General features: G+C 38.9%; 1 protein-coding gene and 1 non-coding gene across 2 annotated transcripts in view; both read left to right on the top strand.

Annotated features, from left to right (window-relative positions):
• The window catches only part of STXBP5L (syntaxin binding protein 5L), a 386,205-nt gene that overhangs the window by 65,950 nt on the left and 299,118 nt on the right, over positions 1-21,137 (top strand). The window contains 1 exon segment of the mRNA XM_045036998.1: positions 19,765-19,846. Coding sequence (XP_044892933.1) covers positions 19,765-19,846 — 82 coding nt within the window.
• Positions 20,042-20,151, top strand: LOC111556384. Its single transcript, XR_002735869.1, has one exon. It is a non-coding gene; the product is annotated as a U6 spliceosomal RNA (small nuclear RNA).

The following is a 21,137-nucleotide window of genomic DNA, read 5'->3' on the forward strand; positions in this document are numbered from 1 at the left end:
CAATTCTAGCAGTCTTTTGGTGGAGTCTTTTGAGTTTTCCATGTAGAGTATTGAGAAGAGTGAAATTTTGAATTCTTTGCCAATTTGTATGCCTTTTATTTCTATTTGTTGTTTGATTGCTGAAGCTAGGACTTCCAGTACACAGTTGAACAACAGTGGTGAGTGTGGAGATCCTGTCATATTCCTGACCATAGGAGGAAAACACTGTCACTTTTTCCCCATTGAGGATATTAGCTGTAGGCCTTTCATATATGTCCTTTATGATGTTGAGGTATGTTTCTTCTATCCTGACTTTCTTGAGGGTTTTTATCAAGAAAGAATGCTGTATTTTGTCACATGCTTTTTCTGCATCTATTGACAGGATCATATGGTTCTTCTCCTTTCTTTTATTAATGTGGTATATTAAATTTGCAAATTGTTTGATTTGCAATAGTGAACCAGCCCTGCAGCCCAGGAATAAATCCTACTTGATTATGGTGAATAATTCTTTTAATGTACTGCTGAATTTGATTTGCTAGTATCTTGTTGAGAATTTTTGCATCCACGTTCATCAGGGATAATGGCCTGTAATTCCCCTTTTGAGTGGGGTCTTTGTCTAGTTTTGGAATCAAGGTAATGCTGACTTCGTAGAATGAATTTGGAAGCTTTCCTACCATTTTTATTTTTTGGAACAGTTTGAGAAGAATAGGTATTAACTCTTCTTTGAATGTCTGATAGAATTCCTGTGAGAAGGCATCTGGCCTAGGACTCTTGTTTTTTGGGAGATTGGTGATAACTGATTCAATTTCTTTGTTGGTTATGGGCCTGTTCAAATTTTCCATTTCTTCCTGTTTTCAGTTTTAGTTTTAGTAGTTTAGCATTTGTCCATTTCTTCCAGATTGTCCAGTTTGTTGGCATATAATTTTTCATAGTATTCTCTTAGAGTGTTTGTATTTATTGTACAATTTATAATATATAGTTGTATTGGTGTTGGTTGTGATCTGTCCTCTTTCATTTGTGATTTTATCTATTTGGGTCCTTTCTCTTTTATTTTTGACAAGTCTGGCTATGGGTTTAGCAATTGATTTATTCTTTCAATGAATCAGCTTTTAGTTTTATTGATCTGTTCTGTGTTTTTTGTTGTTGTTTCTATATTGTGTATTTCTGCTCTAGTTTTTATCATTTCCCTTCTGCTAGCTTTAGGCTTCATTTGCTTCTCCACCTTTATTATTTTTTTTTTCAACGTTTATTTATTTTTCGGACAGAGAGAGACAGGGCATGAACGGGGGAGGGGCAGAGAGAGAGGGAGACACAGAATCGGAAACAGGCTCCAGGCTCTGAGCCATCAGCCCAGAGCCCGACGCGGGGCTCGAACTCACGGACCGCGAGATCGTGACCTGGCTGAAGTCGGACGCTTAACCGACTGCGCCACCCAGGCGCCCCAACTTCTCCACCTTTAAGTATCAAGTTAGGTTGTGTAGTTGGGACCTTTCTTGTTTCTTGAGATAGGCCTGAATTGCAATGTACTTCCCTCTTACGACTGCCTCTGTTGGATCCCAAAGGGTTTGGACTGTTGTGTTTTCATTTTCATTTGCTTCCATGTATTTTTCAATTTCTTCTTTAATTTCCAGGTTAACACACCCATTATTTCTTTTTAAGTTTATTTATTTTGAGAGAGAGAGAGAGAGAGAGAGAGAGAGAGAGAGAGAGAGAGAGAGAGCATGAGCAGGGTGGGGCAGAGAGAGAAGGAGAGAGAGAGAGAATCCTAAGCAAGTTCTGTACTGTTAAGGTGGAGCCCAATTCGGAGCTCAAACTCACGAACCATGAGATCATGACCGGAGCCGAAACTAATAATTGGACCAAGCCACCCAAATGCCCTAACACATTCAATTCATTATTTAGTAGGATGTTCTTTTTTTTTTTTTTTTTTTTTTTTTAAGCTAAAGGAAAGCCTCTACTGCAAACAAAGGCAGAGACAGTGTGGCTAAAAGTAAGTCATGGAAAATGAATATTTCAAAATTCCTTTGGAATTACAAAGCACAACCCCTGACCAATGGCACAGAAATGATGGCCCATGATTGCAATTTTTGCCCCAGTAAATATACACTATTTGCATTACATTCAGAATAAAGTGGCAATGAGGAAGACCATTCTGACACAGCCTGGCACTTATAATGTCACTCTCTGCCTTCCTGTGAATATTCCATTTTTGTACAATGCTAAAGAAATCACATTTTTTGAGAGGTGGGAAGATAGCGGCATAGGAGGACACTGGGCTCACCGTGTCCTGCTGATCATTTCGATTCCACCTACACCTGCCTAAATAACCCAGAAAACTGCCAGAGGATTAGCAGAACGGATTCTCTGGAGCCAAGGGTAGACAAGAGGCCCACGGAAGAGGGTAGGAAGGGCGGAGAGGTGGTGCCCGATACATGGACTGGCGGGAGGGAGCTGGGGCGGGAGGGGGGGGCAGCCCCTCCGCCAAGCAGAGGCCCCGAGTCTGGCTTGCAAAAGCAGAGGGGCCAGACGGAGTGTGTTCTGACAGCAAGCGGGACTTAACATCTGGAAGGTTATAAGTTAACAGCTCTGCTTGGAGAGTGGGAAGGCTGGAGGACAACGGGAGGGAGAGTTGCTGAGCCCGAGATGACAGAGCTCAGCCTGGTGGGGAACAAAGGCACTTGCCAGCGCCATCTCCCTCGCCCATCCCCCAGCCAAAATTCCAAAGGGAACCAGTTCCTGTCAGGGAACTTGCTTGCACCGCGCAAACACCCAACGCTGTGCTTCTGCGGATCCATCCCTCCAGCGTTGGGTCTGACCCCCTCCTGGTGCCATAGGGCCCCTCCCAAAGTGGATCACTGAAGGATAAGCAAGCTGAGCCTGCCCCTCCTGCCCCCATGCACCTTGCTGATCCACCACAGCTAATACGCCAGATCCCCAACACCACAAGCCTGGCAGTGTGCAAGTAGCCCAGAAGGGCCACACCACACAACAGCAAATCCTGCCACTAGGAGAGGGGATGAGAAGGTACACACCAGTCTGACTGTGGCCCCAGCGGTCGGCTGGGGGCAGACATCAGGTCTGACTGCGGCCCCGCCCACCAACACAAGTTATTCAAGACAGCACAGGGGAAAAGCCCTGCAGTTCTGCACCACTCCAGGGACTATCCAAAATGATGAAACGGAAGAATTCCCCTCAAAAGAATCTCCAGGAAATAACGACAGCTAATGAACTGATCAAAAAGGATTTAAACAATATAACAGAAAGTGAATTTAGAATAATAGTCATAAAATTAATCGCTGGGCTTGAAAACAATATAGAGGACAGCAGAGAATCTATTGCTACAGAGATCAAGGGACTAAGGAATAGCCAGGAGGGGCTAAAAAATGCTATAAATGAACTGCAAAATAAAATGGAGACAACCACAGCTCGGATTGAGGAGGGAGAGGAGAGAATAGGTGAACTAGAAGATAAAATTATGGAAAAAGAGGAAGCTGAGAAAAAGATAAAAAAAATCCAGGAGTATGAGGGGAAAATTAGAGAACTAAGTGATGCACTAAAGAGAAATAATCTACGCATAATTGGTATCCCAGAGGAGGAAGAGAGAGGGAAAGGTGCTGAAGGTGTACTTGAAGAAACAATAGCTGAGAACTTCCCTGATCTGTGGAAGGAAAAAGGCATTGAAATCCAAGAGGCACAGAGAACTCCCTTCAGATGTAACTTGAATCGATCTTCTGCATGACATATCATAGTGAAACTGGCAAAATACAAGGATAAAGAGAAAATTCTGAAAGCAGCTAGGGATAAACACGCTCTAACATATAAAGGGAGACCAATAAGACTCATGACGGATCTCTCTACTGTAACTTGGCAGGCGAGAAAGGAATGGCAGGAAATCTTCAATGTGATGAACAGAAAAAATATGCAGCTGAGAATCCTTTATCCAGCAAGTCTGTCATTTAGAATAGAAGGAGAGATAAAGGTCTTCCCAAACAAACAAAAACTGAAGGAATTCGTTAACTAAACCAACTCTACAAGAGATCCTAAGGGGGATCCTGTGAGACAAAGTACCAGAGACATCACTACAAGCATGAAACCTACAGACATCACAATGACTCTAAACCCATATCTTTCTATAATAAAACTGAATGTAAATGGGCTAAATGCGCCAACCAAAAGACATAGGGTATCAGAACGGATAAAAAAACAAGACCCATCTATTTGCTGTCTACAAGAGACTCATTTTAGACCTGAGGACACCTTCAGATTGAAAGTGAAGGGATGGAGAACTATTTATCGTGCTACTGGAAGTCAAAAGAAAGCTGGAGTAGCCATACTTATATCAGACAAACTAGACTTTAAATTAAAGGCTGCAACAAGAGATGAAGAAGAGCATTATATAATAATCACAGGGTCTATCCATCAGGAAGAGCTAACAATTATAAATGTCTATGCGCCGAATACGGGAGCCCCCAAATATATAAAACAGTCACAAACATAAGCAACCTTATTGACAAGAATGTGGTAATTGCAGGGGACTATAACACTCCACTTACAGAAATGGATAGATCATCTAGACACACAGTCAATAAAGAAACAAGGGCCCTGAATGATACATTGGATCAGATGGACTTGACAGATATATTTAGAACTCTGCATCTCAAATCAACAGAATATACTTTCTTCTTGAGTGCACATGGAACATTCTCCAAGATAGATCACATACTGGGTCACAACACAGCCCTTCATAAGTATACAAGAATTGGGATCATACCATGCATACTTTCAGACCACAATGCTATGAAGCTTGAAATCAACCACAGGAAAAAGTCTGGAAAACCTCCAAAAGCATGGAGGTGAAAGAACACCCTACTAAAGAATGAATGGGTCAACCAAGCAATTAGAGAAGAAATTTAAAAATGTATGGAAACAAATTAAAATGAAAATACAACAATCCAAACGCTTTGGGATGCAGTGAAGGCAGTCCTGAGAGGAAAATACATTGCAGTCCAGGCCTATCTCAAGAAACAAGAAAAATCCCAAATACAAAATCTAACAGCACACCTAAAGGAAATAGAAACAGAACAGCAAAGACAGCCTAAACCCAGCAGAAGAAGAGAAATAATTAAATTCAGAGCAGAAATAAGCAATATAGAATCTAAAAAAACTGTAGAGCAGATCAATGAAACCAAGAGTTGGTTTTTTGAAAAAATAAACAAAATTGATAAACCTCTAGCCAGGCGTCTCAAAAAGAAAAGGGAGATGACCCAAATAGATAAAATCATGAATGAAAATGGAATTATTACAACCAATCCCTCAGAAATACAAGCAATTATCAGGGAATACTATAAAATTTATATGCCAACAAACTGGACAACCTGGACGAAATGGACAAATTCCTAAACACCCACACACTTCCAAAACTCAATCAGGAGGAAATAGAAAGCTTGAACAGACCCATAACCAGCCAGGAAATTTAATCAGTTATCAAAAATCTCCCAACAAATAAGAGTCCAGGACCAGATGACCTCCCAGGGGAGTTCTACCAGATGTTTAAAGCAGAGATAATACCTATCCTTCTCAAGCTATTCCAAAAAATAGAAAAGGAAGGAAAACTTCCAGACTCATTCTATGAAGCCAGTATTACTTTGATTCCTAAACCAGACAGAGACCCAGTAAAAAAAGAGAACTACAGGCCAATATCCCTGGTAAATATGGATGCAAAAATTCTCAATAAGATACTAGCAAATCGAATTCAACAGCATATAAAAAGAATTATTCACCATGATCAAGTGGGATTCATTCCTGGGCTGCAGGGCTGGTTCAACATTTGCAAATCAATCAATGTGACACATCACATTAATGAAAGAAAAGATAAGAACCATATGATCCTGTCAATTGATGCAGAAAAAGCATTTGACAAAATTCAGCATCGTTTCTTAATAAAAACCCTCAAAAAAGTCGGGATAGAAGGAACATACTTAAACATCATTAAAAGCAATTTATGAAAAGCCCACAGCTAATATCATCTTCAATGGGGAAAAACTGAGAGCCTTCTCCCTGAAATTAGGAACATGACAGGGATGTCCACCCTCACCACTGTTGTTTAACATAGTGTTGGAAGTGCTAGCGTCAGCAATTAGACAACAAAAGGAAATCAAAGGCATCAAAATTGGCAATGATGAAGTCAAAAAACTATAAGGATGGGGCACCTGGGTGGCTCAGTCGGTTAGGCATCCAACTTTGGCTCAGGTCATGATCTCACAGTTTGTGAGTTCAAGCCCTGCATCAGGCTCTGTGCTGACAGCTCAGAGCCTGCTTCAGATTCTGTGTCTCCCTCTCTCTCTGCCCCTCGCCTGATCGTGCTCTGTCCCTCTCTCTGTCTCAAAAATAAATAAACATTAAAAAAAACTAAGGTTGCTTACAAAGAAAAAGGGAAAAAAAGGAATGAAAGAAAAAGAAGTAAAAAGAATAAAAAAGCCTTGGCAAAAAAAAAAAAAAGGAGAAAAGGAAATGAAAAATACAAACAAGAAACTTTGATTCCAAAAGAAAAAACTGAAGAAGAAAGAAACAAAGAAAAAAGAAAGATAGGTGTTGTTTTGAAGCTCTGGATCTCAGTGCATTTGGTATATGGGGGATGTTGGCTATGCTGGTCTTCCAGAGAAGAGGTCAGCTGCTTTGGCATAGAGTCCCAGTAAATAAACATTTACCAGGCACAGGAGGTTGGGGTTTGGTGTTAGTGGGTCCCACCTCCACTGGGGCAGCTGTATTGCTCTCTGAAGTGCCACTGTGTTGTTGTTGGGGGGAAAATGGTGCCACTCTAATATCTTGTCTTGAACCAGGGATCTCACACCTCCCTGCTGTTCAGGCAGCCCTCACAGAATAGCAAAGGCAGTAAGCTCACCCTGTGCCACAACTCCCCTGCATTTTCCCAGCAAGCAGCTGGGATTCAAAAGCCAAAGTCTGAAAGGATCCAGCACAGATGTGCTCCTCTCCTTTGGAGTAGAGCTCCATGCTGTGTGAATTCCTCTGTCCCTGAGAAACAGTCCCACTCCTGCACAGTGTGTGGAATCTATGTTGTTACTACTAAAGGTAATATTCCCTCTGGTCGCACCTCTGTCTCCCGATGATGAAAAGCCTTTGGCTGGCACCTGCAGGGTCTTTTATCCTTGGGAGGCAATAAACGCTCTTCCAAAAGTACTCCAAAAGGGGAATGTTCTCTCTCAGTGGCTGTGCATTTTTCATATAAGGCCTTTATTTTGTTGAGGTATGTTCCCTCTAGACCTACTTTGTTGAGGATTTTTATCATGAATGAATGTTATAGTTTGTCAAATGCTTTTTATCCATCTAGTGAAATGATCATGTCGTTTTTATCCTTTCTCTTATTTATGCAGTGTGATTTGTGCAGATTGATTTGTGATTAAACCAATTATGCAGATTGATTTGTGATTGAACCACCCTTCAACTCAGGAATAAATCCCATTTGGTTGTGGGGCATGATTCTTTTAATGTACGGTTGGATTGGATTTGCTAGTATTTTATTGAGAATTTTTACATCCATGTTCATCAGAATTACTGGCCTGTAGTTCTCTCTCTCTCTCTCTCTCTCTCTCTCTCTCTCTCTCTCTCTCTCTTTTATGGTATCTTTATCTGGCTTTGGTATCAGGGTAATTTTAGCCTCAATTGGGAAGTTTTTCCTTTTTTATTTTTTTGGACTAGTTTGAGAAGAATAAGTATGAACTCTTCTTAAATTTTTTTTAATGTTTATTTATTTTTGAGAGACAGAGACAGAGCATGGGTGGGGGAGGGACAGAGAGAGGGAGACACAAAATCTGAAGCAGGCTCCAGGCTCTGAGCTGTCAGCACAGAGCTTGATGCAGGCCTCAAACTTACAAACTGTGAGATCATGACCTGAGTCAAAGTCGGACGCTTAACTGACTGAGCCAGTTATTAACTCTTCTTTAAATATTTGATAGAAATGGCCTGTGAAGCCATCTGGTCCTTGACTTTTGTTGGGAGTTTTTGATTACTGATTTCCATCTCCTTGCTGATAATTGGTCTGTTCAAATTTTCTATTTCTTCCAGCTTCATCTTTGGGAGGTTATATGTTTCTAGGAATTTATCCATTTCTTCTAGGTTGTTGAATTTGTTGACGTATAATTTTTTGTAATAGTCTCTTACAATAGTTTGTATTTCTGTGGTGTTGGTTCTTATTACTCCTCTTTCTGATTTCATTTGAGTCCTCTCTCTCTCTCTCTCTCTCTCTCTCTCTCTCTCTCTCTCTCTCTCTTGTGAGTCTGCCTACAGGTTTATATTGTTTATCTTTTCAAAGAACTAGCTTTTGGTTTCATTGATCTGTTGTTTCTTTTGTTTGCATATCATTTATTTCTGCTCTAATTTTTCATTAAATCTTTCCTTCTGCTGGTTTTGGGTATTGGTTTTTCTTCTTTTTCTAGCTCCTTTGGGTGTGTAAGTTTAGATTGTTTATTTAACATCTTTCTTGTCTTGGGGTAGTCTGTATTGCTATGAATTTCCATCTTAGAACCACTTTTTCGGCCTCCCAAAGGTTTGGGGTTGTTGTAATTTCATTTTCATTTGTTTTCATGTATTCTTTTATTTCTTCATGTATTTCCTGGTTGCCCCATTCATTGTTTAGTAGCATGTTATTTAACCTCTATGTATTTTTTGTTTTTCTAGTTTTTTTCTTGTGGTTGACTTCTAGTTTTATAGTGTTGGTAGAAAAGATGCATGGTATGACTTCGATCTTCTTGAATTTGTTGAGGCTTGTTGTGTGGGCTAATGTGTGGTCTCTTCTGGAGACTGTTCGATGTGCACTTGAAAAGAATGTGTTTTTTTTCTGCTGTTTTATAATGGAATGTTCTCAATAGATATGTTAAATCTATCTGGTCTAATGTGTCACTCAAAGCCACTGTTTCCTCATTGATTTTCTATTTGGATGGTCTATCCATTGATGTAGGTGGGATGTTAAAGTCCTCTACTATTATTGTATTACTATTGATTAGTTCCTTTATTTTTCTTATCAACTCTTTTGTGTATTTGGGTGCTCCTATGTTGAGTGCACAATATTTACAATTGTTATACCTTTTGGTGGATTGTCCCCTTTATGATTATATGTGTTCTTTTTCTCTTTTTAGAGTCTTTTTTTTTTCAAGTCAATTTTGTCTGAGATAAGTATTGCTACCCCTGCTTTCTTTTGGCATCCAGTTTGCATGATAAATTGTTTTCCATTCCCTCAATTTCAATCTGCAGGTGTCTTTAGGTCTGAAAAGAGTCTCTTGTGGGCAGTGTATGGGTTCGGTCTTGTTTTTTTATCCACTCCATCACTCTTTGTGTTCTGATTGGAATGTTTAGTCCATTTACATTCAAAATAATTGTTGGTAGGTATGTTTTCATTGCCATTTTATTACTTGTTTTATGGTTGTTTTTGTAGTTCTTCTATGTTCCTTTTTTCTCCTTGCTGTCTTGTTTCATGGTTTGCTGGCTTTCTTTCATGATATACTTGAATTCCTATGTCTTTATTTTTTGCATATCTATTAGTGGTTTTGATTTGTGGTTACCATTAGATTTTCATATATCATCTTCTGCATGTACTAGTTTATATTAAGTTGATGGTTGCTTAAGTTTGAACCCATTCTTTACTCCCCTCCTCCACATTTTACATATGATGTCATAACTTACATCCTTTTATTTTGTGAGTTCTTTGATTTTTGCTGATACACTTTTTTTTTGTACTGCGTTGTGCTTCCTACTTTTCTTACTCTTAGTTATGGTCTTTCCTTTCCACTCATAGAGTTCCCCTTAACATTCCTTGCAGGTCTGCTTTAATGGTCATGAACTCCTTTAGCTTTTGTCTTAGAAACTCATTATCTCTCCTTGTATCCCAAATAATAGCCTTTCTGGATAGAGTGTTCTTAGTTGTAGATTTTTTCTTTCAACACTTTGAACATATCATACCATTCCCTTCTGGCCTGCAGAATTTCTGCTGAAAAACTTCTGTGGTAGCCTTATGAGATTTCCATTTTATGTAATGATCTTCTTGATGCTTTAAAATTTTTTCTTTATCACTACTTTTTGCCATTTTAATTGCTATATGTCTTGGTGTGGACCTCCTTGGTTTGACTTTGTTGAGGGATTTCTGTGCCTCTGGGATCTGGATTTCTGTTTTCTTCCCCAGATTAGGGAAGTTTTCAGCTATTATTTCTTACAATAATTTTCTGCTCCCTTTGCCCTCTGTCCCTCTTCTGGGATACCTATAATGTAAATATTATTATGCTTGATGGAGTTGCTGAGTTCCCTAAGTCTATTCTCATTTGACATAATTCTTTTGTGTCTCCCTTGCTCAGCTCTATTACTTTCCATCACAATGTTTTCCAGGTCATTAGTTCATTCCTCTGCTTCCTCTACCTGCTGTTTATTCCATCAAAATGAAAATTTTTATTTCATTTATTGTATTCTTCATTTCTGATTGGTTCATTTTTTTAATCTCTTTGTTAACTGTCTCACTGATATCCCTTCTTTCCTCAAGTTCAGTGAATATCTTTGTGATCATAACTTTAAATTCTCTATCCAGCATATTACTTATATCAATTTTGCTTAAGTCCTTTGCTGTGATTTTGCTCTGTGCTTTCATTTGCATATTCCTCTGTCTTTTCTTTCTGTCTAACTTATTTAGTCAGGCTTTCTATGCTAGGAAAGTCAGATATGTCCCCTCTCTTTAAATTAATGGCCCAAAGAAGAAAAGGTCCTGTAGTGCCCTGCACTGCAGTATCCCCTGTTCACCAGAACCTAGTGCTTCAGGTTTGTTTCCTCTGCATATTGCTTGTGCCCTGATGTTGTTTCTTGGCTGCTTTTTCCTCCATTCCAGTCATCTTCAATGGCTCTCTTTGCCTGTTTTTGTCAGTGTTAGGTCCCTGTAGTGTTAGGGGCCATTCTCTGGGGCTGCCTCGGGTTTGACTTTAGTAAGACTATTTGTTTGCCAGAGATGCAGTAGCAGCAAACTGTAGGGCACTATCCCTCTGTTATCCCTTGAGAAGCTTTCATTGGTAGGTGGGGCCTGCAATCAGACCAACTGTCTGCCCCCAGCCCACTGCTATGGCCACCATTTGACTGGTCTGTGGTTATCTTCCCTTCACCCCATGGCAGAAGTCACTCTAGAGTGGTGCCGGCCGTGTTAGGGTTGCTTGCATACTGCCAGGCTCATAGCCCATTTTGAATTGACTCTAGCCAAGAGTATATTGGAGGGTTTAGGTACAGTGTCTGCCATTTTGCACCCTGGTGAGAGGGGACATGCTGTATCTGGGACAGCTAGGGTGGGGCATGCTGTTTTAACAAGGTGTGAACCAGTCTGTTTGTAAAAAGACCTATTACAGTTGCTAGAACCCGGGAAGGCTGATGCAAAGCTGCAGAGCACATGAGTGGGGCCTGCAGTTTTAACATGGTGCATAGAGATCTTCTGCAGGAGGGGCCCCACTGTTGCCCCTGGGACCAAGGCCCACAAAGCATGCAGGTCAGGAAACAAGGTGTTGGCAACGTTTGTGCTGGTCTTCTCTGGGAGAGAGCCATAATGCTGTGATTGAGGAAAGTGTGACTGGAAAGGGTGGATCCACTGAAGTCTGGGGGTCTAGGGTTAGCATACACAAGTTAGGTAGTGAGTGTTGGGCCTGTGTTGGTTCCTGCTGATGGCTATGTGTTGGTGGGGGAAGAAAATGGCACCTGCCAGCTCCTTTGTTCCTGGAGAAGTCCCTCAGTGAACCCTGCCCCTCCCGACATGCTCTGAGATTAGTAAATAACTCTTCCTCCAGTCTGCCTGAGATGTTTATTAAATTGCTGCTTCTATGCTATATCTCTGTGGGCTTTTTGTAGTGCTGTCTCTTTAAAAGCAGAGACAGCTTCTGATTGCCTCTGGGCTCTCCCAGAACTGAGAAGCTTATTTTTTAAATTCCAGGTTTTAAGTCATGTTGGTTGTCAGCACTCACAAAATTTGGCCACTAACTCTAGTTTTCAAAGCCAAATGTCATGGGGATTCGTCTTCCTCATGTGGGCTTCCCAGTGTGATAGTCTGTTTCTCTCCCTTCTCTGTGCCTGATGCTGTCTCCCCCCTTGGACAGCCTATGGTCTGTTTAGCTCCCTACCACATCGCTGCTCTTCCTACCTCTTTGATGTGGCCTCCTTTCTACTACAGTTAGTTTTGGAGTTTGTTCTGCCCATATTGTTTTCTGGGTTATTATCTCATTATATGGAGTTATCTCTGGAGTGTTATATATTCATGGGACAAAAGGTGAACTTAGGGTTCTCCTACTTTGCCATCTTTCCAGCCTCTCTTATCTCTTTTTAATGACAGCCATTCTGACAGCTATGAGGTAATAGCTCTTACATTTCCCTGGTGATTATTGAGGTTGGGAATTTTCTTTTTACCTATTGACCATTTGTATGTCTTTGTGAAAATGTCTGTTCAGGTCTTCTGTCCAGTTTTTAAAAAATTTTGCTTTTGATTTTTATGCATTCCTTATACATTTTGGATATTAACCTCTTATCTGATATATGGTTTGCAAGTATTTTCTTCCATTATACATATTGCTTCTTCATTCTGTTGTTTGTTTTGCTATATAGTAGCTTTTTAGTTTGATGTAGTCCCATTCGTTTATTTTTTTTTTTATTTAAATTTTTTTTTCAACGTTTATTTATTTTTTTGGGACAGAGAGAGACAGAGCATGAACGGGGGAGGGGCAGAGAGAGAGGGAGACACAGAATCAGAAACAGGCTCCAGGCTCTGAGCCATCAGCCCAGAGCCCGATGCGGGGCTCGAACTCCCGGACCGCGAGATCGTGACCTGGCTGAAGTCCGACGCCTAACCGACTGCGCCACCCAGGCGCCCCGTGATGTAGTCCCATTCGTTTATATTTATTTTTGTTACTTGTGCTTTTGGTGTCATAAGCAAAATTGCCAATATCAATGTAAAGGAGATTTTAGCCTCTGTTTTCTTGCAGTATTTTTTTTGGGGGGGTGTTTAGGTTTTATATTTAAGCCTTTAATACATTTCATGTTAATATTTCTGAATGATGTGAGATAGGGTTTCAGTTTCATTTTTTTTTCACATGTGAATATCCATTTCTGTACAGAGAAAACACCCAATACCATTTATTGAAGAACCTGTCTTTTCCCTATTGTGTGTTCTAGGCTCCTTTGTCAAATATCAGTTGACTGTATTTGTGTGGACTTATTTCTGGGCTCTTGATTCTATTTCACTGGTATGTGTCTGTTTTTATGCTAGAATCATACTGTTTTGTTTACTATAGCTTTCTAATACAGTTTGAAATCAGGAAGTGTGATACCTCCAGCTTTAGGTTTGTTTCTTAGGGGTACTTTGGTTACTTGGTTCTTTTGTGGTTCCATAAAAATTTTAGGATTTTTTTTCTGTTTCTGCGAAAACTGGAATTTTGATAGGAATTACAACAAATCTATGGATAGCTTTGGGTAGTATGGACATTTTAACAGTATTAATTCTTCCAGTTCACGAACACAGGATATCTTTCTATTTGTGTCTTCTTCAATTTCTCTCATCATTATCTTAAATTTTTTATTTTACAAATCTTTCACCTCCTTGTTTAAATGTATTCCTAAATATTTTATTGTTGTTGTTGTGCATGTGTGTTTTTCTATTACTGTAAGAAGGTTTTGTTTTCTTTATTACTCTTTCTGATCTTTTGTTGTTAATGTATAGAAATGAAACTGATTTTTGTATGCTGATTTTATATCCTGCAACTTTACTAAATTCATTTATTCTAACATTTTTTGGTATTATCTTTAGGTTTTTCTACATATAATTTTATGTCATCCACAGAGATAATTTTACTTCTTCCTTTATGATTTAGATGTCTTTTATTTCTTTTTCTTATCTTATTGCTTTTCCTAGGACTTCTAGTACTATGTTGAATGGGTGTCATGGGAGTGGGCACTGTTGTTCTCTTGATTTTATTTATTTTTATTTTTTAAAGTTTATTTATTTATTTTGAGAGAGGGGGAGAAAGAGAATGAGAGAATGCATCAGCAAGGCAGAGAGCAAGGGAGAGAGAGAGAATCCCAGGAAGGCTCCACACGGTGAGTGCAGAGCCGGATGTCGGGGTTGAACTCACAAACCATGCCATAATGATTTGAGCCAAAATCAAGAGTCGGTCACTTAACTGACTAAGCCACCCAAGGTGCCCCCTCTTGATTTTAGAGGAAAAGCTTCCAACTTCTTTCACCAAGTATGATGTTAGCTGTGGGCTTGTGGTATATGGTATTTATTATATTAAGGTATCTTCTTTCTATACCCAATTTATTGGGAGTTTTTTTTTTTTCATGAAAGCATGTTGAATTTTGTCAAATGTTTTTTTCTTCATCTTCTAGAGAATTATATGATTTTTATCTTTCATTTGTTAATGTGGTGTATTATTTTGTTTACTTATGTATGTTGGACCATCCTTGCATCTCAGTGATTAATCCTACTTAGTCTTGGTGTCTGATTCATTTTGTATGCTGTGGAATTGGTTTGCTAATATTTTGGAGAGAATTTTTGCATCTATATTCATCAGGGATATTGGCCTATAATTTTCATTTCCTGTACTGTCCTTTTCTGGATTTGGTATCAGAGTAAGGCTGACCTTGTAAACTAAATTTGAGGGTGTTGTCTCCTCTTAATTTTTTTAGAAGACTTTGAAAAAGATTGGCATTAATTCTTTAAATGTTCTGTGGAACTATCTGGTCCTGGGCTTTCTTTTGTTGGGAGGTTTTGATTATTGCTTCAATCTCTGTAGCCATTGTTAGTCTGTTTAGATTTTCTGTTTCTTCATTACTTATTCTTGGTAGGTTTCATGTTTCTAGGAATTTATCCATTGCTTTTGGGTTATCCAATTTGTTGATGTATAGTTGTTCATAGTAGTTTCTAATGATTCTTTGTATTTCTGTGGGGTCATGTGTAATGTCTTCTCTTTCATTTATAAGTTTATTTTCCTCTTTTTTTCTTGATTGATCTAGCTAAAAGCTTATTTTGTTTATCCCTCCAAAAATAAACATGGCTCTTAGTTTTATTGATTTTTTTCAATAAAAAAATAAAAAATCTCTGTAATCTTTATTTAAGTTATTTCCTCCCTGATTTTTATAATTTCCTTTTTTTCCCTGTTAATTCGGGCTTAGTTTGTTCTTTTTCTAATTCCTTTTGGTGTTAAATGGTTGTTTATTTGAGATCTTTCTTTTTTCTTAATTTAGGCATTTGTGGCTATAAACTTTCCTTGTAAAACTGCTTTTCCTACCTCCCATAAGTTTTGGTGTGTCTTATTTTCATTTACATTTGTCTCAAGATACTGTACGATTTTCCTTTTGGTTTCTTCTCTTATCCATTGGTTGTTCAGGATTGTTTGTGTGTTTTTCTTTCTTTTTAAAATTTTTAAGTTTATTTATTTATTTTGAGGCAGAGAGCAGGGAAGGGGTAGAGAGGGAGAGAGAGAGAAAATCCTAGGTGGTACAGAGCCCAATGTGGGGCTCAAACCCACAAACCATGAGATCATGACCTGAGCTGAAATCAACAATCAGATGCTTACTGACAGCCACCCAGGCACCCTACAATTTTGCATTGTTTAAATTCTAATTTAGTGAATTTTTCAGCTTTCCTCCTGTTACTGATTTTTAGTGTAATACCACTGTGGTCAGAAAAGATACTATAAATTGTTTCAATATTCTCACTTTGTGTTCCAACATATGATATATCCTGGAGAATGTTTTGTATGCCCTTGAAAAAAAATGTGTATTCTGGTCTCTTGAATGTAATGTTCTTTGTATGTCTGTCAGGTCCATTTGGGCTGTAGTGTTATTTAGGTCCACTATTTCCTTCTTAATTCTGTGTGGATGATTTCTCTAATGTTGAAAGTGGGGTGTTTAAGTGCCTTACTATTATTGTGTTCCCTTCTATTTTACTCTCTAGTTCTGATAATATTTGCTTTAAATATTTAGGTGCTTCAGTGATGGTACATACATATTTATAACTGTTATATCCTCTTGATGAATTGACCCCTTTATTACTATATTGTGACTTTTTCCTTTTGCCACTGATTTTGACTAAAAGTCTGTTTTATCTGACATCAGTATATTTTGGGTTACCATTTGCATGGAATGTCCTTTATCATCCCTTCAATTTCAGCCTATGTATATCTGTAAAGCTAAAGAGAGTCTTTTGCAGACCACATATCATTGGATCTTATTTCTTACCCATTTAGGCACTTTGTGTCTTTTGACTGGAGAATTAGTTTATTTACATTTAAATAATAGATAGGTAAGTACTTGCTATTGCCATTTTAAAAATTATTTTCTGAATTTTTAATTCCTTTGTTCCTTTGTTCTTTTTTTTCTCTCTTAATTTGTGTTATTTATATATATATATATATTTATGTACTTTAATTCCTTTCATTTTATCTTTTATGTAACAACTATAGATTTTTTTTTCTTTTTGGTTACTATAAGGCTTATATAAAACATCTTAGAGATATAATAGTCTAAGCTGATAACAGCTCACTTTCAATCATGTACAAAAACTCTACACTTTTATTTCACCTCCCCCAACAATTTATGGAATTGTCACATTTTACATCTTTATATATTGTGCATCCATTAACAAATTTTTGTAGCTACAGTTCTTTAAATATTATCCTTAGTTTTTATAATAGAGATAAAAGTGATTTATATACCACCATTAAAATACTAGGGTATTCTGAATTTATGTATTTATTTACTCTTTATAGTGAGTTTTATACTTTTATGTTTTTATGTTGTTACATAATGTCCTTTCATTTCAGCTTGAATCCCCTTTCATGTTTTATTAACAGCAAGTTTAGTGGTAATGAACTCCCTTAGCCATTGTTTGTTTGGGAATGTCTTTATTGTTCCTTCATTTCTGAAGGACTGTTTGGCTGGGTGTAGTATTCTTGTTTGGCAGATTTTTTCTTTCACTACTTTGAATATAATATCCCACTACCTCCTGGCCTGCAAGATTTCTGCAGAGAAATCTACTGATAGACTTATGTGAGTTCTTTTGTATGTGACAAGTTGCTTTTCTATTGTTGCTTTCAAAATTATCTCCTGTCTTTGACTTTAAACGTTTGATTATAATTTTTCTGAGTAATTTCTGGGTTGATCTTGCTTGGGTTCCTTTAAAAAAATTTTTTTTTAAATATTTGGTTATTTTTGAGAGACAGAATGCGAGCAGGGGAGGGCAGAGAGAGTGGGAGACACAGAATTTGAAGCAGGCTTCAGGCTCTGAGGTGTCAGCATGGTGCCTGACATGCAACTTGAACTCACAAACTGTGAGATCATGGCCTGAACTGAAGTCAGATGCTTAACTGACTGAGCCACCCAAGTGCCCCATGAGTTCCTTTGAACTTCCTGTACCTGGATATCTACGTCTTTTCCACAGTTTGAGAAGTTTTCAGCTATTTTCCTTAAATAATCTCTCTGCTTCTTTCTCTTCCTTCTCTGGGACTCTCATGATGCAAATACCAACTTGCTTGATGGTATCCCGTAATTTACTTAGACTTTCTTCACTCTTTTTTTGTTCTTCTAATTTCAGATGATTTATCTTTGAGTTTGCTAATCGTTTTGTGTGATCAGTCCTGTTATTGAAACTATGTTCTAAATTTTTCATTTCTGGCATTGTATTCTTGAGGTCTAGGATTTCTGTTTGGTTCTTTTTTTATAGTTTCTGTTTATTAAATGTATTTTGTTCATGAATTGTTTTTCTGATTTTGTTTAGTTGTGTTCCTTTTGCATTTTCATTCACTTTTTAAAAAGATGATTATTTTGAATTCTTTTCTGGGTAAATCATAGATTTCCATTTTTGGGGGGTCTGTTACTGGAGTGCTATCAGTGCTCTTTGGTGGTGTCATATATATTTAATTCATGGTCTATGTTGCCTTGCATTGGTGTCTGTGCATTTGCAGGAGCAAATGCCTCTTTCAGTTTTTATAGAATGGAAGGTAAAGGCCTTCTCTTGTCTGTTCCTTGGACTGATAGTATTACTTCTAGAATCACAGTTGTGCTGGGTTGGAGCTGGTTACAAGGCTGTCACTGGATCTGTGGTAGAGTCTGTGGTTGGGCTTGTTACCAGGGCTTAGGCCAGTGTGGATCACTTCTGGTCCCTGGGTGCATACTACTGCCTGTAGTACTTTGTTAGTAGGGTGGTACTGGACAAGGCTTCACATGTGGCTCCTTTTATCAGGTAAATAGACAGTGGGCTTATTATCAGGTATATGGTGGGTGTGGCTCCCATCAGATCCCTGGGAGAACTGATGCCTCCTTACTTGATGGCTCCCTAGGTAGGCAGGATTGACCCTAGACTGTATCTAAGAGGTGCTGGAACTGAGCCTCAGGGCTGTTTTACAATCCACAAGAAAGATTAGGATTCTCAGACTGGCTCTGTGGACAGAGATGGGCATGTCTCCCTCCAGGTCACTGAATAGGCTGAATTGGTCCCTGATCATGGCTTAAGGGGCTCAAGTTGAGTATAGGGACCTTTCAGGATCTTTTGGAGTACAGTTGTAGCTCTTACCAAGTCCCTGTGCCTGTAGGACAGCTCATGGATTGAGGCTGGAGGTGTCTCCTGTCAGGTCCCTGTGGCAGCAGGACTATTCACAGGCTGCAGTTGGAGGGGTTGGAACTGAATATAGGGCCCTTTCAGAGTTATCAGGATTGCAGGTAAGAATGTTTCCCACTGGGACCCTGGACCCTCAGGGTTGCTGGCTGGCTGTGACCGTGAGGAGGCTGGGATCATGTATAGGCCCTTTTAGGATCATAGGGAGGACAGATGGGAGTGACTACAGCCTGGACCTCTTGCCAGCAGGCCTACTTGTGGACTGTGGCTGGAAGGGGCCCAGAGTAGAATATGGGGCTCTTTCCAGATCTTCAGATGCATAGATGGTAGTATCCTCCACTGGGACCCTGGACCCTCAGGACTGCTGGCCGACTGTCAGACTGTTGCTGTGAGGAAGATAGATCCCTTTCAGGATCTCTAGGGGCACAGACAAGAGTGTCTCCAACAGGGTCACTGTGCCAGCAAGATTGTTCCTAGACTGTGGCTGAGGTTTAGAGCCTAGTTAGAAGGTTGTTTAAGAATCTATGGTCTGCTTGAATTTGGTGGGCTTACTTCCAGTGGCTCCTGCACTGTACCCGAGAGGAGCTAGAGCTGGTTCAAAGACCACTTCCAGTCCACAACTGATGTAAGGTCTGTATGACTACCACCTGATTTGGGTAGGAGTGACTCTTACAGGTCTCTTGGCATATAGCAAATTCTGGTGACCCCAAGTTGAATGGGGGCTGTAGCTGAGTTCTGAGGGGGGAGGTGCAGAGCTATTTCTATTTCTGTAGTTGAGACTACAGTCAGTAAATCAGTTGCCTGGAGTAAGCCTGCCTTCTCAAAACAACTCTTTTCATTCTTGGACTGCACTGGGGTTTTGCAGCCTCCTATATGGATCTGGAAGCTCCCAGGAAAGCACTTTTGTCTGTGCATGGATGCCAAGTTGTTGTCAAGAAGGGCATTTGTGCAAGAGATGTCCTATTTGGCCATTTTGTTGTCCTGTGTTACATAATGTTATTTGCATTAACTAAGATATTTTGACTCTTTATTTACAAAAATCAAGGTAACTTAAAAGCAAAACATTAGATGCTAAGTAAGTTAGTTTTTTCTTTACTAATTAATACTAGTACTAAGTAAAATCTTAGAATCCTTGACATTTATTATATTAGACTCGGGAGACCTGGAGTTGATTGTTATTGCCAACATGAAAGTGGTGCAGCAGTCCTGCAGCTCCAGTTCTTGATCAATGAGGTAAGGATTTTCTTGACTATCACAGAGGCATACACATATGCACTGCATTAGTTGATGTGATCTTTTTACTATTATGATATATAAAAATATATTATTTTTATTTAAATATGTTATATTTTGTATATTCTAAATGCTTAAAGATATATATGTGTGAAATATTATTCATGGTCACATTTCTTAAAAAAGAATATTTCAGTGCTCACTTTGGCAGCACACATACTAAAACGGGAATGATACAGAGAAAGATTAGCATGGCCCCTGTGCAAGGATGACATGCAAATTTGTAAAAGACTATTTTAGTATTTGTCAGTTTATTAGATTGTAAAGCAAGAGGGTCGTACCAGAAGAATGTTATTGTTATTCAGCATAATTTACAGATTATTTAATTTTTTAAACTTACTAAAACCAATTGCTTCCTTGATCACTAAATTTTTTTCTGCATGCCAACTTAAATTTTATAATCAAGCACTAACTTCATGTTTTGCCTTTATCTTTCATGAAATAATCTTTTCAGTTATTTACCTATGGGTTCTGCTATCTATATATTTATACATATTTGTTGGTATATGTATGCATTTGTATTTATTTGTATATCCATAGGTATTATGACAATTGACTCCCTACTCCATCCCTGTTTTTATAGACCTATGGTGATAAAGAGCCTCCTAAAGACAAAGTATGTAATTAATTATAAAGCTCAGAAAGGTTGCAGATCTTTCATTAGTTGAAGACTTCTTAAAGCCTTCTGGACTCATATTTTTATTCATATTTTAAGTGGGTCATTGAGTTTTCTAGAGCTGTGTTCAATTAAGTGAGCCAGTCAATGCAAAAATGCTTTAAGGATTTGTGCCATACTGGGGTGCCTGGGTGGCTCAGTCGGTTAAGTGTCCAACTCTTTTTTTTTTTAATTAATTTTTTTAATGTTTATTCATTATTGAGAGACATAGACAGAGCACGAGCATGGGAGGGGCAGAGAGAGGAGACACAGAATCTGAAGCAGGCTCCAGGCTCCAAGCCACCAGCACAGAGCCCCTTGTGGGTTTGAACTCACAAACCGTGAGATCATGACCTGAGCCAAAGTCAGACGCCTAACTGGCTGAGCCACCCAGGCTCCCCTAAGTGTCCAACTCTTGATATCTTCTCAGGTTCTGATCTGGTGGTTGTGAGATTGAACCCTGCATCCGGCTCCATGCTGAGCATGGAGCCTGCTTGGGATTTTCTCTCTCCTTCTCTCTCTGCCCCTCCCCCACTCATGCATGTGCTCTCTTTCTCTCTCTCAAAATAATAATAA

The sequence above is a fragment of the Felis catus genome, chromosome C2, assembly GCF_018350175.1.
Source record: "Felis catus isolate Fca126 chromosome C2, F.catus_Fca126_mat1.0, whole genome shotgun sequence".
NCBI classification, from domain to species: domain Eukaryota; kingdom Metazoa; phylum Chordata; class Mammalia; order Carnivora; family Felidae; genus Felis; species Felis catus.